This window comes from Ammospiza nelsoni, chromosome 17 (genome assembly GCF_027579445.1).
Source record: "Ammospiza nelsoni isolate bAmmNel1 chromosome 17, bAmmNel1.pri, whole genome shotgun sequence".
Lineage (NCBI taxonomy): Eukaryota > Metazoa > Chordata > Aves > Passeriformes > Passerellidae > Ammospiza > Ammospiza nelsoni.
Window position 1 is genome coordinate 8,620,070 of NC_080649.1, and position 25,977 is coordinate 8,646,046.

At 41.3% G+C, this 25,977-nt stretch overlaps 1 protein-coding gene across 1 annotated transcript; it reads right to left on the reverse strand.

Annotated features, from left to right (window-relative positions):
* Positions 1 to 1,849: 1,849 nt before the first annotated feature.
* Positions 1,850 to 25,880, reverse strand: LOC132080856 (BOS complex subunit NOMO1). Its single transcript, XM_059484216.1, has 31 exons — positions 25,724 to 25,880; positions 25,370 to 25,459; positions 24,051 to 24,096; positions 23,515 to 23,615; positions 23,285 to 23,391; positions 23,022 to 23,094; positions 22,349 to 22,501; positions 21,534 to 21,671; positions 20,919 to 21,008; positions 20,207 to 20,312; positions 19,651 to 19,801; positions 18,337 to 18,514; positions 17,974 to 18,115; positions 17,008 to 17,139; positions 16,108 to 16,244; positions 15,748 to 15,835; positions 15,262 to 15,325; positions 14,390 to 14,485; positions 12,175 to 12,384; positions 11,957 to 12,039; positions 11,210 to 11,369; positions 10,961 to 11,087; positions 10,281 to 10,394; positions 9,508 to 9,635; positions 8,765 to 8,906; positions 7,871 to 7,954; positions 6,839 to 6,949; positions 5,396 to 5,497; positions 5,065 to 5,184; positions 4,410 to 4,502; positions 1,850 to 3,670 (listed from the first exon to the last, which is right to left on the reverse strand). Exons 1-31 carry the CDS (start codon positions 25,853 to 25,855, stop codon positions 3,539 to 3,541), a joined length of 3,630 nt encoding a protein of 1,209 aa, XP_059340199.1. The 5' UTR covers positions 25,856 to 25,880; the 3' UTR covers positions 1,850 to 3,538.
* Between the last annotated feature and the right edge of the window lie 97 nt (positions 25,881 to 25,977).

Consider the following 25,977-nt stretch of genomic DNA (forward strand, 5'->3'; position numbering starts at 1 on the left):
TTTCAGAATGGACAAAAATAGAACTACAGATGCTGTACAAAGCAAGGAATACTCAATAGCAGGAAAATTAGACACCAGTAATCTCAGGGTTCAATTCCACACTCAGCTTTTCTAGACAAGTCAGTTACTCAGATTTCTGGCAGAGTTTCTAAAGCCATCTCACCTTCAAAAGCCTCACTGCTTAGTGCACATTTCCTCAGCACAGGGGTACTCATTATTTAATAGAATTGCTAATTCTACAATTGCACTTCAAGTGTCTTTGTCTGAGGAACAAAATTCACATGAAGATGAACAGCAGCAGGAACCAAAGTGCTGCCTCAGATGGACAATGTTGAAGGCTCACAGATTTGCCTATTTATTTTCCCAGTATGGACATTTTCTGATAACAAAGGAAAACACAAAAGGGTAACACCACAGCACTGAAGTGCCATGGCAGAGGATGGCCTGTTTGCTGAAATTTCATCTCTCTCTCTCCTTGGTAGATTAGAGAAGCTGGCAATGTTCCTATTCTGCTGAGTAAAAAGTAACCTGGTAGAAAGGGGGAAGCCTTGGTCACTTTATCAGCACATAAAGAAGCAACACAGATTTGAGAGATTTCCTCCTGAAATTCTGCCCTCAGTGGGAAGAGAAGCACTGAGCTCTATTTTAAGTATTTGTTTTCTTGCCTTTAAAGCACATTGTTGTTGTTTTTTTTTTAATTGCTGTATCTTTAACACTGGCAATGCTCATGCTAATCAAAAACACTTGTTCTTGGAGTGTGACAGACATCTAATAAAGAAATATAGAAATTAGGCTGAACCATCTATAAAGAAATTCTATAAAAATTCAATATTAATGATCCATTTCAATCTTAAACAATAGATTTTTATGCATCACTGATGAATCAGTCAAATACATGTAATATTCATTGTTACTTTTGACAGAAAAAACAAGTAATATGCAATCTCTATCCAGAGGGCCTTTCTCTCATTTCCCACAGAATTCAGCCATTTGCCCATATTTAGCTCACCAAGTAAATAAATTAATCATTTTTTCACTACTGTTCCTGCAAAAAAGAATAATAAACACTAAGTCTTGAAAGATTTCCAGTAAGTCAACATACCGTGTTAGTCCCAGCCTGCATTTATTCTTTGCATTCACATAAATTAATCAAAGATGCAACAAGCAGCTTTAACTGATGTTTTCAATAATTTGGACAGGGCCAGTCCAGCCAAGTAGTGGAGTCTTAAGAGCACAAACTGGAACCTTGATGTGCAGAGTGAGTCAAATGTGAGCATTGCAGGCAGCAGAGGACAGAAGGCAGTGCTGACCCCAATCCCCCATTGCTGCTCGGAGTGCTGCTGCCCACAGCAGATCCTGTCTGTGCTCCAGAGCTCTCCCCAGGGCTTGGTGAGGGGCTGGGGGCACTGCAGAGGGGCCAGGTACAGCCCCTGCACCCCCAGGGTCTGGCACTGCCACAGACACAGACCTGTCTGTCTGTCCTGCTTCGTGCTCCCGGCTCTGGGCATTGCAGAGGCCACACTCATCTTTCTGCTTGGGCCTGTGCATCTGATTATTGGTTTCTACAAATAATTGAAGATACTGATTCCTTGGCATTTAGTTTTGTTTGAGAAAATTATCTCATATTTTAGTTTTCCCTGTTTTCTCAGAGCACAACTTCTCTGCCAAATGAGGAAATTCAAGATACAGTTTTTGTAGGAATTAACATTTCAACAGCAGATTAAACCCCAAAACATGGGACTCATAGTCAGCCACAAGTGTGATGCAGAAGGCAAAGAACAGACAATTTTGAGAAGAGACACTGGGCAAATTCTACATTTAGAATCAAACATTAAATTAGCAAGAACTGTCACTTTTCTTATTTTCTTTTTATTAACAGCAGTTCCAATGTTTAAGTTCAATCATCAGTCAGTCTCACAGTTCGGAGATCAGAATACCTGGAACTCCTTTGAGGCACATGGATATGTGCATTTCTTCCTCATACATTCCCCAAAGTAGCAATAACTTTCTTAACATTCACCAGCTCAAAATAGAAATGTACTGAAAATGTACAATTTATCATAAGTCTTAGAACACCTTGTCTTTTCCCCGTATATTTCATCACAGCAATATGAAATTCAAAGTCTTTAAGGAGAGCATGACAATTTATTAGAGCTTCATCTCAAGCTCTATACATAATGCTTTTTCAACCTTCTACATTCTTGTTATGGTCCTGATTAATTTCCCTCTGAGAGACAGAATCATCACCAAATGAAGTTTTAATTATTTAGCCCCAAACTCTCACAAAGTGCAAAAAAAATCAGGGTAAAACCTTCAGCATCCAAATTTCTAAGAAAGGTAGGGTTTGTAAGCTTAAACATTTAAATGTAAGGGGACTTTTATTTCAAGTACTGCAAAAGAGAAACATTGCCACTTACTGGCAGTACCAATGCCTTTGCACTATTTGCAGGCATTTATGTGCATCTTCAAATGCTCTGTTAACCTTTATAGTATTTGTCAATAAAAAGCCCCATTAACATTTAAACTGTGTATGTCTTCAAGCAGGAATCAAAAGAGAACCTGTAAGAAACAGGTTATTTATTACAGACTACATTATTGGGACTGTACACATTGGAGATTTCAAAGAAAGTCACATTCCTTATAGTTAAAAAACCCAAAAGGTAAAAAAAGGTTAAAAAACATATCAATCATTGATTGGGAAAAGGCTGAGCATGGCCTGAGCAGGAGATGTGACCACCAAGGGTGAATGGCAACACAGAGAACACAGTACAGCTTTGGGAAGGGTAGTGCAGCTTTGGCAAGAGTAGTGCAGCCAGCTGGAGCCACCTCAGGAACACTGGAGGAGTAAAGAGATCACACTGGACAGGAAACTAAAACTGAAACACTGCTTTTGCAGTAGGAACATCAGAACTTACCTGATATTAACAACTAACCTTACCTGACATGGAGAATTTGTCTTCATTGGGCAAAAACTTAATCAAAGATAACATAATCACTGGACAAGAACTGAAATCAGACAGACTCTTCAATCAAGCTGCTGAACTGGAAGTGACAATGACATAAGTCACCAGCCCACCTATGTCCCCTAAAATTCTGTTTCAAGCAACACTGATTTAGCAGAATCCCTGTGTGCTGCTTCTGTAAAGTGAGTATTTCAAAAGGTAAGGAAAAATCATTCCAAAACCTAGAGACTGAAATTGAAATAAAGTATTATCTATTACCACTGTTTTTATAAATCATTAATAAGGACAGCATGACCTGTTCCAATGAAAAGAAAAAAAACAACATTAATTGTCTTCAAGTATGAGAGATGCACTCACAGTGACAGCAGAGGCATTCATTTAATCACTTTACAACACGGACATCTATAGACTCCATAAAATTTACAGCCAAAATGGAGCTAACGTGACAAATGGTGCTCATGTAGCAAAACCAGAAAACGTCAAGTCTGCAAACTCAACAAAGATGTGTTTTAGTGGCTTTGCCTCCTCAGGCTCCAGTCTGTCAGAGCACCATTCAGCCAGTCCCTCCTTGCAGCTCACGTCCGTCGCGTTTTCTGTTTCTTGCTTTGTCGCTTTGCGTCCTCGGAGCCGCCGGTGTCAGAGACTGCCTGGCCCAGGGCACGCACCCCCTGCAACCTGGCTGTCAGCTGCAGCAGCAAGGGAATCAGCTGGGGAACAGAAAAAGGCAAGCAAGTTGTGGTTACAATGGTATGTAAGGGCTGAATGGTGTGGCTCTCTAGACTTGTAGCCCCAACCAGACTCTATTGCATCAATGGCACATCTATGGCAGCAAATCTTGGGGAGGAATCAAACCAAACTTCTGGGAATTTCAGATAAACAATCACTTTAGGTTCTTAGTGAGAGGAAATCAAAGTGCACAGACAAATTTTATTTCTCTTTTTGGTAAAACACAAATCCAGTCATATCAGAAAAGACTAGACAACGATAGCTTGATAACGAAGACAGAGGGGTTGTATAGCAGGTATTTGTATTCCTCTTGAGAGCTCTTGAACCAGGGAGGGTATAAAGCTAAAGAGACCAGACCTGAAGACTTGCAAGACCTCTTCCAGTCTGATTGTGCCTGAAGCCAGTAAAACAATTATTTTCATTCCTATTATCACTGAGTCTGGTTATCTGAATTTTAATGATGCTGTATTGTTTTTTTCTCAGAGTGATCAAATGGGAAACCAAAATTCAGCCATAACACAGGAACTCACCTTCACACTAAGCTTTTTTAAAGGAAGGTAATTGTCCAAAAATATGGACCAAATCTACATTGCAGCTTTTCTTATATCCCATAAGAGGGCTGTGACTGCACCTCTGTCTGGATAACAAACCTCACTGAGCACATGTATCCATGGACAGGACAGTAACATTTGGGCAGGAGCAGGAGCAGTCCTGACCCACCTTATCGTGGTTGTACCCAGCCAGCAGCAGCAGCAGCGTCAGCGGTAACGCGATGTAAGACCCTTGGGCAATGTCTTGTTCAGGCAGCTTTCTCTGCAAACAGTGCAGATCATGGATTTTATTTTTTTTTTTAAGTTGACTGTGAAATCTCTCAGCTCTAAGAAACATCAGCAATAGGATCATGAAGCACATCCAGCCCTTCTTATCTCACCTCCTTCCAAGTGCTGCTCTAGGATTTGCTTTACTTCCCACTTCAAAACCACCGCTGGATCAGTCACTCATGTATTACCCCTTCTGAGGTGTCTGCTTCGTAAAGCCAGTTCACTGATGGTCAGTCTCCACTGACAGTCAGCCTGGTGTGCTTTGGTTTACCTGTCCCATGCTGCCCACACCTCTGTGACCCCACTACAGCAGCCATGCCAGCACAGAACCTTTCAGGCACATCTGCACCCTTCATTTCCTGCTGCTGTTTCACATCCCTCTCCCATTCCACTGGCAACTGAACACACAGCAAATCTAAATTAGTGCCACTCATAAACCTCTTTATAGTTACACTAACACTAAGCTTGGCCAAGAGCACAAAATACATGCAGGTTATAACACCAAATACTGCTCCCAAGGTGAACATTGGAACATGAAAATATTTAGTACTTACAGTGGGACTGAAGACCAGTGTAATGTGTTTATGATATCCAATGGCAGTGAAAGAAACCTGAGGCAGAGTGTAGTCATACTGTGATTTAGACAATGTAGAATCCAGGAGCACCACATAATTCTGTGAGTAAAAAATACACTCAGGCTACAGCATCAGGAGCAGTCCAAGATAAAATCACATTTAAAGGCAAAGGACAGTTAAACAGGCTTCAAATCTTCCAAGACACTGATTAGTGCAGCATGAATACAGCTCTGCAGGCACAAATTACACTTCAGTGTCCTTAGGGAAAAGAATAAAGTGATCTCAGCTAATTTTCCAGAAACATTCTTACCTCTCCATCTCGGAGTAGTGGTGGGAAATGAAAAAACAGGGATAGGCCTAAGTTGACTGTATGAATTGGGTTGTCAAGATTTTCACTTTTGTAGAGCTTCACCTGTAAGTGAAGGAAGAAGCACAAACAAAGCATTTTCAAGCCTGCACCATAATAGATATTTCAGACATCCCACACTTTCAGGGATAAAAGCATTTCCAAATTCATCATGTGTTTTTATAAACAGAAAGTTGTCAAGTAAGAACCTGGAAATGTTCTAATCTGGGATGTGAAAAGTCACAAAAGAGTCTTTTTATAGAACTTGAAATAATTTCGGAACAGCTGCTGACATTTTCACACAGCCAGTGTATGAGAAGCAGTCTGTGCTGTGGAGCACAAAACTGCTCTCACTCACTTGTGTCTGGACCCGGTGTTAGCACAACTTTCAGAGACAAGAATGCCTGCACTGGAGGCCAGGGTGATGACATGCACCCTTCGACAGCACACATGCAGTACATGCAACACAAAACCCCACCTAATATGAAGAAGGCACAGGCTTGGATAACTTCCATATAATCAAATTTTAACATCAATTCCTCTTGCTTAGGCTGAATTGCAAGGTTTTAAACTTCCCCAGGAAGATGGGACACAAGCTCAGGGGCTTTCAGTAAGGTGACACATTTTCCCTTCACACCTGCTCTGAGTGTTGGATCCTTTGGATGTCTCCCAAAAAACCCAACAGCTTAGCAATGAGATCTTGGCAGGTGAGATGCATAACAAACTAGTGTGAAAGAAATCCGAGCACTGCATTTATATTAGTAGATAACATTTTATGGAGCTTTTAAACCTGAGAAATGATACTGTAACTCCTACCCCACTAACACCTCTTGCAGACACTTCCAGCATTTGTGCCCTAAGCCAAAAGGATCAGAGGTATTAGCAAGCTTTTTCAGACCACAGCACAGTGTCTGAATTTTGAAAATTTCAGTTTTCCTATCTGTCTCATACTGCCTATTATAATGTACTTTTAAATTCACATGTCTTGTGGTATCACTGAATTCACATGGTATCTTCAGGTTTTGACATAAAGGTCAAAAATTTCAGGTATTTCAGGAATTAATGCAGTTCTCTGATACAAGGGACTCATTTAACCCTTGCTGTTTTGATGCCCCTACAGAGAGCATCCCTAATCAGGGAAATATATCCCAAAATGTACAGGCCAACCAGAGAAGGTATTTCTTAAATATATTCCCATGAAAAATGGAAACATTAAAGCAAAACATCAGAAACACTGCAATCTTCATTCAATGTGGAATTCAAATTCACCTTCATTAAACTATTAGTTCTAATTTGAATTAAATGTGTGCTCTGGCTACTGAACCATTTCCAGTGACCCTGCAAAACAAAAATCATTGTGAAAGCAGTAACAAATACACTTGACAAAGATGAAAGGCTTGAACTTACACATAAAGTGGAGAGATATTCAGAGGCTGTAATTACATTTCCACTTAAATCAAACTGATTAATTTGCCGGAACGCGATAATATTAACGTCATCAATGTCACTGTTCCCAACCTGCAACAGAAAACACACTCAGGTTTTCACCAAAAACTTTGGTTTTCATCAAAAGAAGGACAGTTAACAAAGGACAGCAACACAACTGTTAACATAGCACAAACATTGCTGATCATTTTAAATAAAAAGTGGATTTTGTTCTATACTAACCATATGGAAGCTCAAAGCTTTTTCACTGCAAGTCCCTGCTCTCCAGAGTGCACAGCCTGCAATTGCAGACTTGGGCATTAGCAGCATGAGGCTCATGACATTAAGCTAAACTAAAAATGGAAGTCTCAAAAGCACAAACTATTCTGGAAAAGGCTGGGGTACATCCGCAGGACTGCCTGATCTCAGAACATTGGTCTCAGTATTTTGCACCTGTGCTGAGAAATGCACAGAGATGTTTATACAGTTGATTCATGTGGAGTATTTAACAAGATTCCACCAGTTTTCAATGCAAAGTTACTACTACATTTTATAAAGATAAAAGTGCTAGTCCAAATTATAATTTCACCTACATCAAGACTGCATGATTTGGACCAAATAAAACATAACAATATTTCTCTGTCCATAACTAAATACAACTGTAGGACAATATGACAATTTATGACATCCTCAAGCTACCACTGCTTTGTTCCACATCAAAAAGAAATGTTGAAAGGAATTCCATACATTTATTCTCTTGTTTCTGGATGCACAGTTTTCATGACTGTGAAAGAATCCCTTTCACTTGTTTACTGTTTGGGCTTTATCTCACTTCAGTTTTGAGCTATGGTGCTGACACACAATATGAGGTCTGTTTTTAGGCAGCTAACTTGCTGAAAAGCACTTGTCTAAACAGAATGCCTTCACTACACTGCTGCTGACAGAACAGACAGAATGCCTTAGACAGACCCATTTCATATTTAAGTGATGCTACAAAAAAAGAGAAAAAATTACCTCAATTGCTCGATGCTGTGGTAAAGCTCTTTCAATGTGATCATTGCCTTCAGCTTTGAGTTGGACATGATACACACAGCCAGGCTGAAAGCAAAATTCAGATGATAAATCCCCACACTGAATAATACATACTTTAATTTTAGAGAGCAGTAAAGAGGATTTTCTGACACTCCATTTAAGATACACCACCCAAACAGATTTTACTCTATGCAGTTAAAGTTTTCCTTATCTCAAATAGAAAATTCAGCTCAATAACACTATTAGGAGTGTTTACTGTCAGAAAATAAGAAAATGCTCTACAGAATTTTCGTTACTTTGTTGCATCACAGTGTTAAATCATCTGCTGTGATGAAGGAAAACACAGGATTAAAATCTGATCAAACATTGCCTTTTACTTTAGGAAATTGTTGGTTCTTTCCATAATAGTGCCATAAATTCAGCTTCCCCATTCCCTGAAGAACAGCTTACTTCACATACATGCTGTGCAACCAACATCACACACACACCCAAAGTCCTGCTAAAAACAGGCTGTTGGTATCTTCACAGGAGAAACTAAACACCTCCCCAAATTCTTTCGCCTATGAAAATTCCCTGCTGGTCACCCAAGCACTGACCAGGGGATTGTGTCCTGTCACACCAACTGCTCAGTGTTTGTGGAGCCCAGCACAGTATGCTGCCAGCAAGTTCACAGACTTACACCACAAGCTTTTCTCTTCCCCTTTTCTCAGGCTCAATGTTCACTACTTGACAGTGTTTCTTCACACAGAGAGACTCAGGGCAGTCTGAGTTAGCAAACACGATGGGAAAACAGAACCCAATGGCTACTGAACAGAACCCATTTCACTGCTCCATGGTCACAGTGACAAAGAAATGACAGACCCTCCTCCTCCTTACCCGAAGGCCACGGAGCCTGAATTTGCCCTCCTCATCAGTTATTGTGTCCTCTCCATAGATGCTGCAGTCCTTCTGTCCCACAGCTTCCACTGACACTCCCTGCTCAGGCTCTCCATTTAAAGAGGAAACTGTGCCATAACAGCTGGAGGTATAAAGAGAACAGTTGCTACAGATATGCAGATGTGGTTTAAATAAATATTTTAAAGATATTTTAGTGCTATAATTGATGGTAAAAGTACTTAATGTATTTACCACAGCATGAAGAAGAAAAGGGGTATTTATAATGTATGTGTAAAACAGTTTAAATCATCAGAATCTGCTGCAGTTCAGAAGACAACTTTAAGAATCCAAGTTTCCTGGACTCCATCAACAGCAGTTGTTTCTTACCCCTGAGGGTAAGGAAAGCAAGGATCCTGATTCAGATATCTGAATTGGTCTACCATATCCAGAATAGTCCTCTCTTCTCCCACTGGAGGCAGCACAAACCACTCCCAGTGCCACTGAGACAATGCTTTCATAGCCATAGTTCCTCCTATAGCTTTGCCATCTGGGCTTAGCTATATATCCACAACCATGAAAAAAGGCCAAAAAAGTACTTATACACAGCATACTTAAGATAAATTGAGACTTGGAAAGTCTCTTCCAAACCTGCAAGAACAGAGGTGTGCTGGGAGGAAACACATTTGGCATAACACATCCTGATACAGTCCATAGGATTTTCCATGGATTCCAGCTCCACTGACCTGTAAGCTGTTCTGTAACCAGTTATCTGGATTTTGAGATTTTGTCCTTCCTGCACTTCAATCATTTGTGATGATGGTTCAAACCGAAATTCTTTCATCATGGGTTTAAAGTAATATTGCCCTGGGCTCTGCAAAGAGGCACAAAGCAATCTGTTTACTCACAGTGATGCAAAAACTCACCAACTCCAAACAAATATGCTTTGCAAGAGCTCTCTGGAGAGATGAAGTGCTCTGCTCCAACCACAGGTTAAACCTGTCACAAAATGTGAGCAGGCAAAAACAGGGAGCACATTGGACAATAAACTGGTGGAATTCCACCTGGTGACAAAGTGTAAAGAGAGAAACTACAGCCCTAAAACGTTACCACAAGACCTCAAGGACAGGAAAGTGACCACAAAAGAAGGATGTCTGCAAAGAAACCATTCAAGCATGTCTATGCACATATAGATCAATAATGTAATTAGATTTCCTTCCCCCTAAAGACTCTCCAATGATTCTCAACAAATTGGCTTGTTTCATGTTTACAGACTGCAAATTAGTAACTGAGATCAATCAACATCATCTACAACCTGTTGGGGAGAAACCTCCTACCATGTTAGATTTCACATCTTTCACTTGCTAAGATTTTAAGCGCTGTTTATTCTCAGGGATCTGCATCTCTCATGGTGGTTAGAGTTTCAAAGGACACCTGGCACTCAGGAGAGCCCTGTTTGGGAGGGCAGAGTGACACAGCCCCACACACAGCCATGGGCAGAAGAATCATTTCAACTCACCAGATTGGAAAATGTCAGCATGCCATCGTCCTGTGTGAGGAGGTTGGAGCGAAACACCCCTCCACTGAGGGACAAGAGAACTCCAGCAAGAGCCTGGTCATCCTCTGATTTGATCTGTTTTTGAAAAACCAGTAATTTTAAGTGTAAAGCCCCTTGCAGAGTGCACACAGAGTGGGCTGGCTCTGAGCACTCAGCTGTGAGCAGAACTCACCACATCTGTGCTGCCCCTCCTGCCAGACCACAGGGCTGCAGAACCCCCTGCTCCCAAGCCCTGGGCACTCACAGCCCATGGCACACCACGTGCAGCCATTCTCTACCACTCCAAAGAACACACAGGGAGGCCACAACAAAGCACCCCAAACACTGGAGCCAAGCCCTAGCTGGACTAGACTACACCTTGAGGGATAAAACTCATTAAAACACGGTGGTACAACTCTATAAAAGCAAATTTGGAATCTATAAACCTTGTAAAGTATCTTCTGCATGGCAACTCATGGTCTACAACTGAGCTCATCCACTGAGATTTGTCTCCTCATGACAAAAATTATTATCCAAATAATAATAAATTATCCCAAAATCCCACACCTATTTATATTTGGAAGACATGGATTAACTTTTTGCCTGTCCAGCTCCAACTGCACACACTATTCATTTAGAACCCAAAATGTTCAGAACATTACCTCAAATGTCACCCCAGCAAGAGCAAAAGCTTTGAAGTCTCCAACTGTTCCCTCTACTGCAGTCAAAACAAAACCTTCCTTCTGAGCAGTGATTGTGTATTCCAGGTCACTGTGGAGTGGCCCAACACTTCAAATAAAAGGAGAACAGAACTTGTTTCAGAAAGAACACCTGGATATCACATACACATTGTCAAGTAACACTGCATTTTAACTAAAGAATCCAAGGTTCAAAACCAATCTGCACATTACCTGTAAGTGCCTTTGTCATCAGTGAAAACTGTGATAAGTGCAGAAGTTGCTCCCTTCTCACTAATGACAATCTCAACACCTTCCAATTCAGGATGAATTTGCCCTTCCAGAAATAGGCCTGCTTTTCCATGAATCTCTATCAGCTTCCCAGGACAACTCTCTTGGTCATTGTGAAGGGGATTTAAGACAAAAAAAAAGGTCGAGTCACATGAAAAGAGACACTTAACATTTCCTTGTGATTTCAAACAAAATATGTTCACTTAAGAACCTGAGGACATGATGGACACTGACCTAACAAGCAGCATCAATAACTGATGATAACCCTGACAATTTTGAAGTTTATCTTTTTTTGTGAATATTTTTATTACTGTAATATAGTGAGGGGAAAAAAAAAAACTTTAAGAGAAACTTGAATTTGCTAACAAATTCAAAATAGGAAGCTTGTTTTTGCACAACTCTTTTTCTAAGTGGTAGTACTATGAACAATTCTGAGAATTTGGTGTAATACCCAGAATCCTGGCCTTCCTCTAGTGCTAGGTGGTTTTTCAGCACTTGGAAGAATATTCTGCTGATAAAAACTGTACTTGCATCCTCTATTAAATAACTTCCAAATTCCAGAATTAAACTGGCTCAAAGAAACAGCTGTAACTGAAACTTCCCTAACATTACTTTTCGAGTTATTCATATGTTTATCTACATACATTTCAATCATAAAAATCCAATCTTTTCAAACAATAAATTATTTACCTCCACTAACAACTGCTTCCACATAAGGTGGGTAGAAGAGCAGCTCTTTTGATGATGGTGTTACAGTAATTTTCTCTCCAGACCTGTAAAACACAAATAAGATATAATTAGAGGAAAACTGAATTAGCAGCACTCATTGTGTCACTGTCCTGTTTGACAGAAACACCACACAACAGTACTAAGAACACACCTTGTCCATTACTGGAGCTTGGTATTACCTTGCCCAATATGAAAATTCATATAAGAAAGGTCCTTGGAGCTCCTCCACCATCTCTTGCACTGGTGGCTTTGTTCCCTCCTCCTCCTGCCCCTTCTTTTCCCTCTCCTGCCGGCGGCTCTCGATTTCCGCCAGCTGCTGCTCCCGGCGCAGCTCCTGGACAGACCTCAGGGGCCCCAGCACCAAGGCAGGCTCACTGTCAATGGAGGACCTGAAAATATGGAGAAAACAAAATCATCTCCTGCCCTATATGAGAAAAGAGCTTGTTGTGTCTGTTAATTACTGCCTTTACACCACTACAGACAAGTCCCAGGGTGTTTATTTAACCTATGGTAAATTTTTAGGCAAAAGGATCAGTTTGCAACAGTGCCTTTAACCAAGACTTACACTAAAAGAGAAAGGCTGGAATGTCAAATCTGAGAACAAGCTTAATACAGAAAGTACAAAATAAATAAAAATACTACTAAGCCTGGTTTTTTTCCAGAACTAGGAACTTCTGTCTCAGAACCTACCTCTCACGAGCAGAGAATACAAGGAGACAATAACTTCTATCACACATAAATACTTCCAAGAGCCAGAAATTCCCAGGAAAATCACCTATCTGCCCTATTCATTTCAACTACCCAGCTATTTTGTCACTGTCCACTGAACAGATTACTAGATAAATTCAACTAAGTTCTCGGAATCAGCTCAGAATAATGCATTTTATTTCACTCTCTCTGATCTTGCATCCTCTCTTTTCTAGCACTTTCTTCTAGACTCCAATCATTCTTTGTATCTTATCAACACTCTTCAACAGTCTGAATTCTCAGTGAGGACTGAACCTAAATGACCACAATCACTTTTCCTACAGGCACTTTAGATTACCAGGATATTTCTGTCTCCTGCTTCAGCCTTCACCCATATTACAGGGTTTCTTTTTAAGAGACATAGTTATTATTGCTCTATCACACCAAGTTTCATCCAGGCTTCATATTCTTTCTCTGCAGTCCAGACACAATACAGAAAGATGTAATTTTTTTTTGTCTGAAAGCCTATTAAAAATTTGTACAGGCACACACAATCTCAAGATACACATAATACATTACTATAGTCTTATTTTTAAAACATACCAAGCCATTATCAAGAACTGAGGAGAATCAGCTTTGCTTTTGGTTGAGGTTGGTTGGGGTTTTTTTGTTAACTCAAAGTTAAAGAGTCACAGCCATGGATCTGGTACACAGACTTGTAAAAACATGGCTTGCTTTTAAACCCAGAGCTGTTCCCTTTATGTTGATGGCACTTCACAAACTGGAATTCAGCTGAAAAGCTTGAGGCAGGATTGATCAGAGATATCTGTGACAACTAAGCTGCCTTCAAAGCACTGGCCAATAGTCTCCAAAAAGCCAACAAGCTGAGAAGGTTGGTACAATATTCACCTCCTCATTGAGTTGTTTTTAGAATCCTAATGGCTCTCTGCTGTCTCACTGTCTCCTTTGCAGCTGCTGGAGTTGCCCAGCAGTTGCAGTGATGGGGTCATTAATGTTGGAGAACTCGAGGCTCTGCAAGTAATGTTCTCTGAAAAGATGTTTTCTGCACTCAAAAAAGCTTGAGAATCCATAGCCTAGAACAAGTAGACACCAGCAGAGTATCAATAAAAACACTCATCATTACCAGACACTTTCAGGCAGATCTGGCACCTCATACAATTAAAGCTGTTCACAAATCAGTGCTCCCTAGTGAGCTGTCTGTTCAGCTAAACATAAATTGGTGCATTAGTGTGCAATTACTCTGCATGTTTTTCCTTTTATAACCCTCCTCACACCAGTTACAATGCTCTAAAGCAGCAGACTCTCATTCTGAGTAAAGAAAAAAGGGAATAAATATATGCCAGTGTCTTAAAGAGCTCAGACCTAAGCTAAAACAATACTCCCTGAATTCTGAAACATCAGTTCATTGAAGTATATAAAAACTCAAAAAATCATTCCTTTTAACCAAGACACAAATGTAGGGAGGAGCAATGTTCAAATGATGAGAAAATGCTCAAAATGAGGCTGGACTTATCTCTCTCCAAAGAACTCAAAGCACATCTTAGCATTAAAAACCTCTTGCAGCCTAGGCTAGGATGCCATCCCCTTAGAAAGCAGCCACTGCAGCACTAAAACTGGAGTAAAGTTTTATGAGAGAAATGTCTTTTTCTTCCACTTTTTATAGCCCCATGATTTCTTTGTCCTTACTTAATAGTGACAGTCACATCCATCAGTTTATCAGTTACAATCGTGCCAAGGACATGGTGGCGAACTGCAGTGAGCGTCAGGATACTGGGAGAGGACCTGCACATCGAAGGAACAAAGACATGAATTCAAAATCTCCTTCCCAAATAAACAAATCTTACTTAGCAGAGTCTGTGCTCTCACCCCTGAGACTGAAATGCTTTATAAAAGATGTTACAGAAATTACACAGCAAAGCTGTAGTGCTGGGATGGTCATGTCTTGGAAAGGGAGCATTTCCTAATTTGAGCCACAAAGCAATCCCTTCCTTTGAGCTTTCTGCTTCCTCTCAAGCTAAAGCTGATTTGATTGATTTCATATGTCAAACTGTCATCAAACACATTACCAGACCATAATCTATAAATAACTAATAAATTTGCCTGACCAAGGAAGATCAGCGCTGCTTACTTGTGATAAGGGTGAACATTTATTCAGCAAAAAATGGGGTGAGCAGAATCTCACCAACAGAAGGCCATGGCACCAGTGACATGCAAGAGTGCAAGGGCCTCTTAGAATCTTACTGTCCTATCTTTTGCCTTTTAGCTCTCAGAAGTGAGCAACAATTTTCACTGAAATAACTCTTCTGTGTTACAAAGCAAACCCAACACTAAACAAACAGAAAGCTGACAAAAACACCCATCTAAAATAACTAAAGCCTCTTTAAACTCTCTCATTAGTTGATTTTTGTTACTTTTAAGATAGGAAGGGCAAGAGAACACGTGTGAGACACCTTGCCAGAGCTTCCCTCTACACATGCTGCCCTGCTGAAAGCAAGCAGGAGAAGGGAGCTTTATGGAGAATCATGCTGTAGGTGAAGGGGAGGAACAGTCACACTCACGTGTCATAGGTGTAATACTCGTGCTCAAACTGGTGGCAGGAGCGTGGGGTCACCTCATACACACCTACAAACAGCAAGGCAAACAATGACCACTGAAAAAGTCAATTTTTAGAGCAGAGGTATAGAAACAACTGCAAAATTTGACTGTGTATCTGCTGCCTTTCACACAGACACCTTATAATGTGTCTGACAAACAGAACCTATATGAATGAGATTATTTTAACATGACCTTCATTTATCAAAGATTAAATACTTCCATCACCAAGAAAAAAAAATAGCAACATTTTATTTCTGGAATCTAGATTTGGTGAAGGACTAAATAGCAGAAGAAATGGAGAATTCTAAAAACTTAGAACAGATTATTTATATACAGATATAATTAAAACAATGCCTTTCAGAAACCACAACAAATTTTTTGTTTAGTTCCCAGTAGTATTAGCTAACTGGTTACTTTTCATTTTAAAACTAATATTTTTAAGCTTTTACCTGGCTTTGAAAGACAGAATCTATTAACTCCTTTGGACAGGTTATAAACACCAACATTCTCTGGTCCATTTCCATCCTGATAAAATTCCTGTGAAGCCACAGCACAATTCACTATTAACAAGTACCAAACAACAAAATGAACACAGTATTTGCCTAAAGATACATCAATGCCATCTCTTTTGTAACACCTAACATCTCAAGATTGTTTTACTTAAAAGACAAATCTTGAAGCACTCTAAACATCAATGTTCCACGCTCTGTGACCCTCTAGAGACAGGAGAAAGCCTTGATTCCAAACATAACCCAACCTGCCTTCAGAAGGTCATTAAAAACATACAAGAACATTTGTTTCCTACATACCAGTGTGATTGCATGAGAAAGAGAACACCTCAGCATATATCCAGTCTGCCTGAATTCTACTCCTGACACATCTTCCTCCAACACTTCCAGTTCCAAAGATTTATTCTTCCAGCACCAGTCTTCATGTGCAATGCTTACTGGAATATACAGCACACAAAGCATTTCAGAAATGTAAAACCGAGCAAATAGGGGCAGGTTTTGGGATATGAGAAATTTGTGTCTCTCTAGCTTCCCTGGCAATAATCTGCAAAGGTAAATACACAACAATGCCTGTAGTAACAGACCTGGCTCTCAGCACTGCAGCATCACCAGGAACCCAACACATTTATCAGGAAAGCTGTGCTATGAAAAGGAATAATGAAGCCTGGCCACCCTGGAAGGCTCCTCAATGGGCACTACCATTCTGACAGGCAAAGCAGCCTAGAGGACATCACAACCTAACTCAAATTTAATCTGATGGAAAGATGTTCCCACTCCTTACAAAGAGTGCAATCTATATACTCCTTCTACACCTTTCCCTGGAAAACAATTTATTTTCACAGGCAAAGGCAGGCTGGCCAAAATACAGATTGTTCTCAGGAGCAGCACTCTGGAAGCAGAACTAGAGTCTGTCCCTGTTCTTAGGCTTGGGACAAGCTAGTTCATGATAATGCCCACTTCCCCCACACCAGCCATGCAGACCCTAAAACTCAGGAGAGCAGTAATCTTTGGGCTCACACAGTGTTAAACATCCAACATTAAGAAAACCTGATGCACTGTTGTAAGGTAATTTTCCAGATTCTCTCAAGTCTCACAACTGTGTTGGGCATGCTGCAAAAGGTGTCCATGATAACAGAAGTGCTCAGATTAGGTCACAAATTGAGCTGCCAAGGTGCCCCCAAGCAGTTCCCCTGCTCCTACCTTTGTACTTGCCCGGGAGCACCCCCTCGAAGGTGAAGGGCACCGAGTCCTTGCTCCCCTGCAGCTGCAGGCTGCGCTTCTCCCCCTGGCGGCTCACGGCCTGCAGCGTCACCGTCAGGTCCCCGCACGCGTCTGCCAGGGAACACAGCCCGTCAGGTGCACCCCAAACACTGCCAGCCACACCCAAAGGAAATGTTAGCCCCCTCCCAGCACAGCATGCTTCCTGTTAAAACTTGTTTCTTAGGCATATATCATGGGTTTTTGCATTCTGTAGATTTTGAGACTGTTAATCATACTCTTTTATCTAATGGAAAAAATGAACCTGAGAGCAACATGAAATCCCTGGGTTCACCTCACTCTGCAGAGACTTAAGAGCTGAGTAAACACCTGAGAGGCAGAACACAAAGTGCAGGAGGATTCAGAGAGGAAAAAGGAAGGGTAAAAATGACAAAAATCAGGCTCCAATCATCATCTGCTAAAATCAGTGGGTAATCAAGGAAAATAGCAGGAGAGAGGAACCTTAGACTAAAATAAGACAAAAAGCTTATGAAAGAAACAGAGGTTGAAAGCTTCTACCAACAGCTTCAGCATCTATCCTACAGTTTTTACGTGCACTGCTTTTTTCTTTTTCTTGTAAACTTCTTTTTCCCCTCCAGTATTTCCCTGATTGATGTATCCCAAGCAGCAGTCAGGACCATTTCCTTCCAGAACCCACCCATCTTCTGAGGAAGGAAGACTTGCTTATCCCTAGCAAGTATCAAAAGGAAGTACATAACTTTACTCCAAACTTACTAGGCCACAACATCTCCCAAGGAGAGTTGCTTTTTCTATGTGCTGCAAGTTACATTTACTTATCTGCTGATGGGACCAACCATAGTAAGGGCCTTGATGTCAACAACACTCACTCACACATGCAGTGCTGAAGTTCTCCATTCCATTGCCATTTCACTTTCACAATGGACTTACCTAAACAAGAGATCTTCCCTGAGACAGATGCCAGAAACTGAGAGAAGGTCACATCCATCACTGGTCTGTCAGTAACAGTGACAGGGAACATTTTGGGTTTCAAAGCCAACCCTGCTCTGGTCTCAGCCTCTGGAATAATTACCTGTGGAGTACATGACATCAAGGCATCACCACCTTGCAGACACCAGTCCAAAAACACCCACTCTGCTGTCTTCAATGCATTTATCAGAAATTAAAAAATGGAAATCTACTGTAAATCCCAGGCAAAGCAAAACCAGCCTCTCCAACATGCTTTCCAAAATTTCAAAATCTTCTAAAACACCATGACAGTCCTACAATGAAGAAATGAAAGCTCATTCTCACCTGAACATTGTATGCACCCGATTTTGCCTTGAAACAAAATGCTCCATGAGAGTCAGTTTCTGTTGTAACCAGTGATGCTTTGTCTTTGTCTTCAGGTATCATGGTCACCTTGTATTTACTGATCTGTTTGACTGTGTCAGGGAATCGAGTAACTGAGATGCGGCCACACACACTGAACCTGTTACATAAAAGCCACTCATCAGAACAAGTATCTTGATTTGACAAAGATGATTAAAAAAACCCTTGTTTTAGAACTTCCTTAAAAGTAAACCTCACTATGTTGAGGTAATAACACCTGAATTGGAAAGGATTTCTCCTGAAAGAGAGATTTGCAAGCAACTTGCTTCAATCTTCCCTGCCCCCAACCCAAGCCCTTTTTCCTTTTTTTTTTTGTTTTGTGCTAAGCAGGCAATGGATTTCTGGATTTTGTGTTAGGCAGGCAACAGATTTCTCCCCTCAGGTTTTAAATAGTTTCAAATGTTCTGTGACAAAAACTTAAAATATGGATTCCAACAATAGGTAATCCACTGGAACACAACCTTGGTACACCTACACTTGTGAAAGCACAAGACAAGATGACAAATTAGAAGCTGGTAAGTTTTTGTTCATTGCCTTCAACAGCACAACATATTTAATTACTGAATAAATTGTACCCCATCATTGAGCAGCACACAGGGTTTTTTCTAATTGGCTGACTATGTCTGTACGAGCTGACAGCTATTTGACTCAGTAAATTCCAAGTTTTCACTTCTCCAGAACAGTGCCACTATTTCCTCCTCTGAAGTCCTGGACACAGAACCACAGCCCTTTCATCTTCCTCAGCTCAGGCTGTATCTCTCACCACTGCACAGCCTTAGACACACAGTCAAGGCATCAAACAAGAAAAAAAAAACAATTCAGGTAAGGCAACAATGACCTTGAGAGTGAGCAGTAAAACGCAGAGGTTTGGTACAGCACTGCACCAGACAGCTGTGTGACTCCAGATACCCTCCTTCTGTGCAAGAGTCAAGTGGCAGAAATCTTCTCTGTTGCTTTCTTGGTTCACATAACATTCTAAAATTCCTAATTTACCCATGCCTTAGTGTCTTCACTTGCAAGGAAGAGCTTATTAAGAGGATGCTCTAAACCTGACCTATTATTGAGCAAAATACTGCATACAAAACATGCACTCATGCTGCCCTATTTACCTTTAATTTCTTCAGCAACATTTAGCTCCTGACAACACAATTCTGGGCATGGCATGGAAATGATCACCCATCTTCACAGCCTCATCCACACATCAAACTGCATTTTCATCCTGACACCAGTCCTTACCCTGTTGCAATGATGTTTGCCAGCTGAGGTGTATTTGGTGCAATCTTCACAGTAATGGTATCAAAAAACAGGTGTTCTTTCCTGGCATGAATTGTGTATGTACCTGTTGTGATGTTCTCAAGGCGGAAAGAGCCATCAGCTTTTGTCTTCACTGTAACAAACAACAAGAGTTAAAAACCAGAGCATATGTTAACCTTATGTATCAACAGATCCAGAGGACATGCACTGCTTTAGGCTATTTGTAATTCATATTACACATAAAATAGTTTTATGCTTTTTTACTAGATGAACCTTCATTTCTGTATTTTAAAGTACAATCTGGCATATGGTTGAAAGCAATTAAGAAATTTTCAACTGCCAAACAAATGAATATTTAATGCTCTCATCTAAACCAGAAAATGCAAAATTTATTAACTGCATGAAATGCACTTTAATATTTCAAATAAATTGCAACAAAAGCAGTGTATTGTCTTGAAGGGTTAATTCCACATCATACACTAGTCCTGTACTTGAGTCTTATAAAGGCTTCCCTGTAGTAACAAAGAGCACTGCATACCTTTAATCTGATTGTTCAGAGTGACAGTGGCATCAGCAACTCCTTCTCCTTCAGGACCATTCAACACCCTGCCTGTGACAGAGAAACCCATCACATGGAAAACAGGCTGAAATGGGAAAAAATCAACATCATTCTTTACTCAGGAAATGCAAACACACACCTACAGCAATCAACACCGTTTTCTCCCCACACACATATAAAGGAAACTTATTTACAGCTCTAGGAAAAAAATGTACCAGGATAATCACTGTGAAAGTACAAAGTGATCTCCAGGCAAACTGCTCCCCTAAGTACAAAACACACATTCTCAATTTATCTGCACTGGTACAGCCCAGAGGGCCACAGTCACAGATCATAATGCCATTACACAAGGCACTCTGGAAACCAGGAAAACCTACAGGCCCTTCTCCAGAGATGTGACAATCTCAACAAGGAAATACAGGCAGCCTGGAAGATTACTGCCTGTTTGCAACACTGACATGAGAGTGAACACAGCAGACAGCTCTGCCCTATTTTGTTTCTTCCTGCTAAAAGAGACCAAAGTACAGAAACACAGCACAGTACTAGAAACTGTGTTCTACCTGCTGTGCATAAACAAGTGCCTTCAACTTCTTACAAAGTTTTTCCACAATTTAGCTGCTTTCTGCTAAAATCAGTTAGGCTTTTACAGGAATGAGTGGCACAAAATGATTATTCCCTCTGGAGGCCTTACCTCAATCTGTAAACTGTCATGTTCTACAAGGAAGTCCAATCTGGATGGAGCAACATCAAAGGTGATTCTCTCTCCCCTGTAGAATGGGATCTGAAAGAAGACACATGGCTTTGACTCCCAAGCTGTGATGACAGAATGGTTTTCCTCTATAATGCTTCATGTTCTTACTGACATCAGGCACCTCTACCAAGGGTCAAATGAGCTGTAGACCTCCTGGAAATTACTCAGAGGCATGGAGACACAAATATGGGCAATATTTCAAGACTGATGGAAACCATGAAATTATCAGAAAAGAAGGAAAAGTAACTCTCTAGTCAGAATGCAGCATACTTGGATGTGCAAGAGCTTACAGATAGGAGACTGTATGATTGCTAGAGGGATTAAAGGAATGAGAGAAGCCTGAATCCCATTTGTAGAGCACAGACTGAGAATGCAGGAGCATCACTCCAGGCAGTGCACAGAGAACATGCTCCCACCACATCCAGATGTAAGAAAGAGAATGGGAACAAAAGGAAACAGCTTAAAGGGGAGGAGGTACCAATAGCACATTCTGGTTTAGAAAATTAAAGTTAACAACCCACTCAATAGAAAAGCAGTGAATTTCTAGTTACTTACCACAGTGTATTTCCCACTTGGCAGAGAAAGGAAGCTGAAAGATCCATCTTCTTTTGATACAACATTGCACAAATAGGATAAAGACTCATCTCTTGATTGGAACCCATCCACAGGAGAAATACTGCAGCCCACAACATCCTGTAGTAATAAATGCAATACAACCTTCTGTCTCAAAGAAGAATACAGAAAGTAATTGGGGAGGAAGAGGGATACAGGAGGGTTCAAAACACTCAACTGTGAAAGACTGATGGGAAGTATAAAAACATTTTAGAGGCAAAGTTTGATGACATGGCTTAAAATTAATGTATAGGTAAAACAGGAAAAAACAGCAAATAATCAACTTTATGGTAACAAGGACAGACAACTGGAAAATTCAACATCCCCAAAACTGTACTATGTGTCTTAAGTGACTTCGGCGCTGTGGACAGGGTTAACATTGCAGAACAGAGCTCAGCTCTACATGGCCAAATGTTTCACACTCATTTCTTAATGCATTTGTAAGGTGGCAATAGAAGCTGTGGAACTTTGTCTTCCCATCAAAAGGGCAAAGAGTAATAAAGATGTCATTCTGAAGACAAATTACAGCTACTGTACAATGAATTATGAAATAATTCCATGGAGGTCATGTTGGATTACAAGGGCCTTGTTAGGGAAAAAAAATAAATCACACAAAAGAACCAAACACAAAAATACAGTTTAAGAGACTGTACAAGCCAGTGAAGGAGAGATGAGTATCAGGGCAATATGAATCTAAAAGCTATTTGGTTCTTATTTATAGCCATACTCATGTTGAAAAGGTACTGATCAACCATTACCTCTTTGGAGACTGAAGAGGAGAAAAGGAGAAACATGACCCCTTTCATGGGTTCTCCATCACTCCTCACAGACCCAGAGACGTTGTAGCCTGCAACAATCAGGGGGCTGGCAGCGTAGGCATTGGAACTTGTCACCCGCACCACTGTCCTGGCCTGAAATACAGAAACAAACATTTTCATCAAAAGCAGGCATCAGGTCTCATTTGCAGCACCTAAAAACAATCAGAGACTGCACATTCAACAACAGGAACAGAAGCCAGAGCAGCAGAACTCAAAGAGGGTCTCCAGGCTACTCAAGAAACTAAAGCAAAGATACTTTCTAAAACATTGTTTTTCCTGCATCACTGATTTAGGAAATGGTCAGGATATCAGAGCTCCTCGAAAAGCAAGAAGCGTGGGAGGGAACGATTTGAGCTACAATATTCTGGCAAAATGTATGGGATAGAAGATGGAAAGCAAAAGCAAAAGCTCATTTTGTCCTTCCCTGGCTGGCTTCACTATCTCCAAACTGAGTCTGTACGAAGCAGTTTCTTGACTACCTGAATTAGATGTAGAAAAACTCCAGTAACCCTGTCCACCCACAAAGCCCCCTCCTCACTCTAACTGATCCAGACAAGGTCTAGCAGATCCATCCTCTCTATCCAGGCAAACCAGAACTTGTGTAGGTTCTCACCTCTTTCAGCATCCAGGTAGGATGTGATGCAAAGATTTCGTATTCGCCAGGAAGCACTTTAAAGAAAGCAAACCTGCAAGGCAAGAAAGGGATTATCTCTTCAGAAACAGCCACAAACATCTGTTCACAGAAAAACAATTCAGACTCTATTCACATGTCAGAAAAAATACTTCAGAACTCTTACAGTCCCAGCCAGTATGGCAGAATTGAAAGGATTTTGTGCAAATTAACAGATGAATTAAGTATGCACCACCCACACTCACTTTCCTCCAGGTTGTGTAATAGTTGTTTGTATGTTTATGTCACTGCCAGCATTTCTCAGTACAACCTGAACTCCAGCAGGACCTAATGTCTGACCTTTGCTGAGAACCTGTCAAAATAAAAAGAAACAGAAGTATAAATGAATGAAAATAACATGTAGAGCTGAATTTGAATGTGTTTATGAAGGTTGAATTAGCATAAAGTGGAATAAATGAAGATAAAGGAGTCTCACCTTTCCATTCACAGAAAATCCTGTGAACACAAAGTTAATATCACCTCCCTTTGTGCAAATGTCATTAATGCCATCCACATGGATGTCTACACTGGTTGGTTCTGGAAGAGAAGAACGATGAAACAGCAGGAGAGTTAGTGAGAGAGCAACCACAAAGAAACTCTGCTTCAGTTTTCCACAACTGCCACAGAAGTTTATTCATTCCAGCATGGCAAGTGTTGCTCTGGAAGCCTTTCTTCAGCACAGGTAAAGCAGCCCCAAATCCTGACTCTGAAAATCCTCCTTCCCTTCTCCCACTGCAGCCATTTCTGTCAAAAGCCCACATTCCTTCAAATCAGTTCAAGGGTTACTTTGTCAGTGTCTACCACCCAGCTTTACCTTCCCCAGGTACAGTAAGCACATGTCAGTTATTGAACCATGCAGTATGGTTTAGAGGTTTGGAAAAGTGCTCCATTTTTCCTGCCAGCTGCACGTTAGAGATAAGTCCCACACTGCAGATACAGAGTCCTATTGTAAGAAGACATACAACCACTTACCAAAACTCCACCCTAGGGGAGGCTCAATTTTAAGAATGAAATCCCCCTGAAAAAATAAAAAGCAATAACTGTCTTTATTGACCTAAATTTAATTTAGCTAACAAATGAGAAAGAAAGTCAGAACACAAGCATCATGCTGCAGAGAGGAACACAAGACTCAGGTGCACCAATATCCACCATTCTCCTTTTCTCCTGCTTATGTTCAAAGCAGCTGCCATATCTACCCAGACAGGCTGGGATGCTGGGCTCACATCCAGCCAAGAGCAGAAATTAAGTATCACCATGTTTATCCTGCTTCCAGCACAAACCTGGCTCACAGTCAAGCAGCTCAGGGCTAGAAAGTGTTCAAATCTACCTCCACCTGCCCCAACAGATGTGCTCTAAATCAGCCTTTGATATTTCCATTGGGTCATCCTCGACCATTCTGCCCAAACATGGGATATCAACATTCCAATCCTCTTAAAAGCTCTGATCCAAAAGGGTATTGATCAATACAGGGATCCTATTCATATCACAGAGCACCACATGTGTTCTGCCACACATATTCTGAAGTTCATCCCTGGAAAGGCTCAAAGGCCCAAGAATGAAATCACCAGGATCAGAAAGCATGTTACATTCTTAGATTGGGAAGGGAAGGAATTATTTGTTGGCTGGACTACATAACCTTCAAAGGTGCCTTCCAACCCAAACCGTTTTGTGTTTCTATCTCTGAAGCCTAACTTAACTCCTTAAAAGAGCAAAAACACCTTGGCTTGTATTTTATTTAATTTGAATGTAAACACCTTTCCAATCTAAGCAGACATCAAATTACTGACACATCCTGAGTCTCCTGGATCATTATTTCCATTAAACATTTTTAATATCTGTAATTAACCATTCAGGTTTCAATTCAGTCATACCAAAACACCTTCTCATATACATTTATTTCCATTTCTATAGGTATAAAATCTGAAAGCTTTATCTGTACTCTGCAGGAACCTGTACTTTTTGTGCAGTATTTGTACAGTTACAGCACACAGCTGCTGGCAGGAATTCAGGTTCCCAATGTTGCAGTCATTCCAATAAACAGCAAAAACCCAATACTGCAGCCACAGTTAGCCTTTTCTCTTCATAATTAGCACTGGGAAACGAAGTCGTTGCTTTACAAAAAGAAACAGCTGAAACTTTGATCCAAACCAAACTAAGTGATGTCCTGATTCAAATGTTTCATGGGTGGGTGTTGCTCTGAGATTGAATCTGCCGGCAGATCGAGGTGGAGGCAGCTGCTGCCTCCAGCTCAGAGGGGACAGTGCAATATTTGTGGGGTATTTGTGTCTTACCTTGTCATAGAGGGGAATCATGAAATACCCATTGTTCGGAGCACAGTCTGTCTGGTATTTCAGAGTACCATGTTTTGTATATAATTTAATCTAAAAGAAACAAACAAAACAGACACAAAGATATATTTTTTTAAAAAGGCGAGGAGTGCTGGAACCAGGCACTTTCTAACCCAGTGCTGTAACACAGCAGCAGCAGCCGTGCCAGGGGGCAGCAGGACACAGTTTATGGCACGCAGGCTGCAGAGTGCCAGGGCGGGGAAGAGCCGCAGCTCCACCGCCACCGGTGACCGCGGCCCGGGCGGCAGCGTCCGGCACGCCCGGCAGGCAGCCGGGACCGGCGGGGCGGCGGCCCACCTCGATCAGGGAGTAGTTGATCTCCACGTCGGACTTGACGAAGCCGCCGCAGCCCACGACGATGTCCTCGGAGCCCCGCGCCAGGGCGCAGCACAGCGCGCAGAGCAGCGCGGCCGCAGCCCGGGGCCGCATCCCCTCAGCGCCGCCACCGCCCGCAGCCAGCGCTGCCGGAAGGGCCGGGCCGGGCCGGGCTGGGCCGCCACAGCGCCTCCTGCCGGTCCGGAGGGCTCCGGGCGCTGCCCGGGGACGCCCCG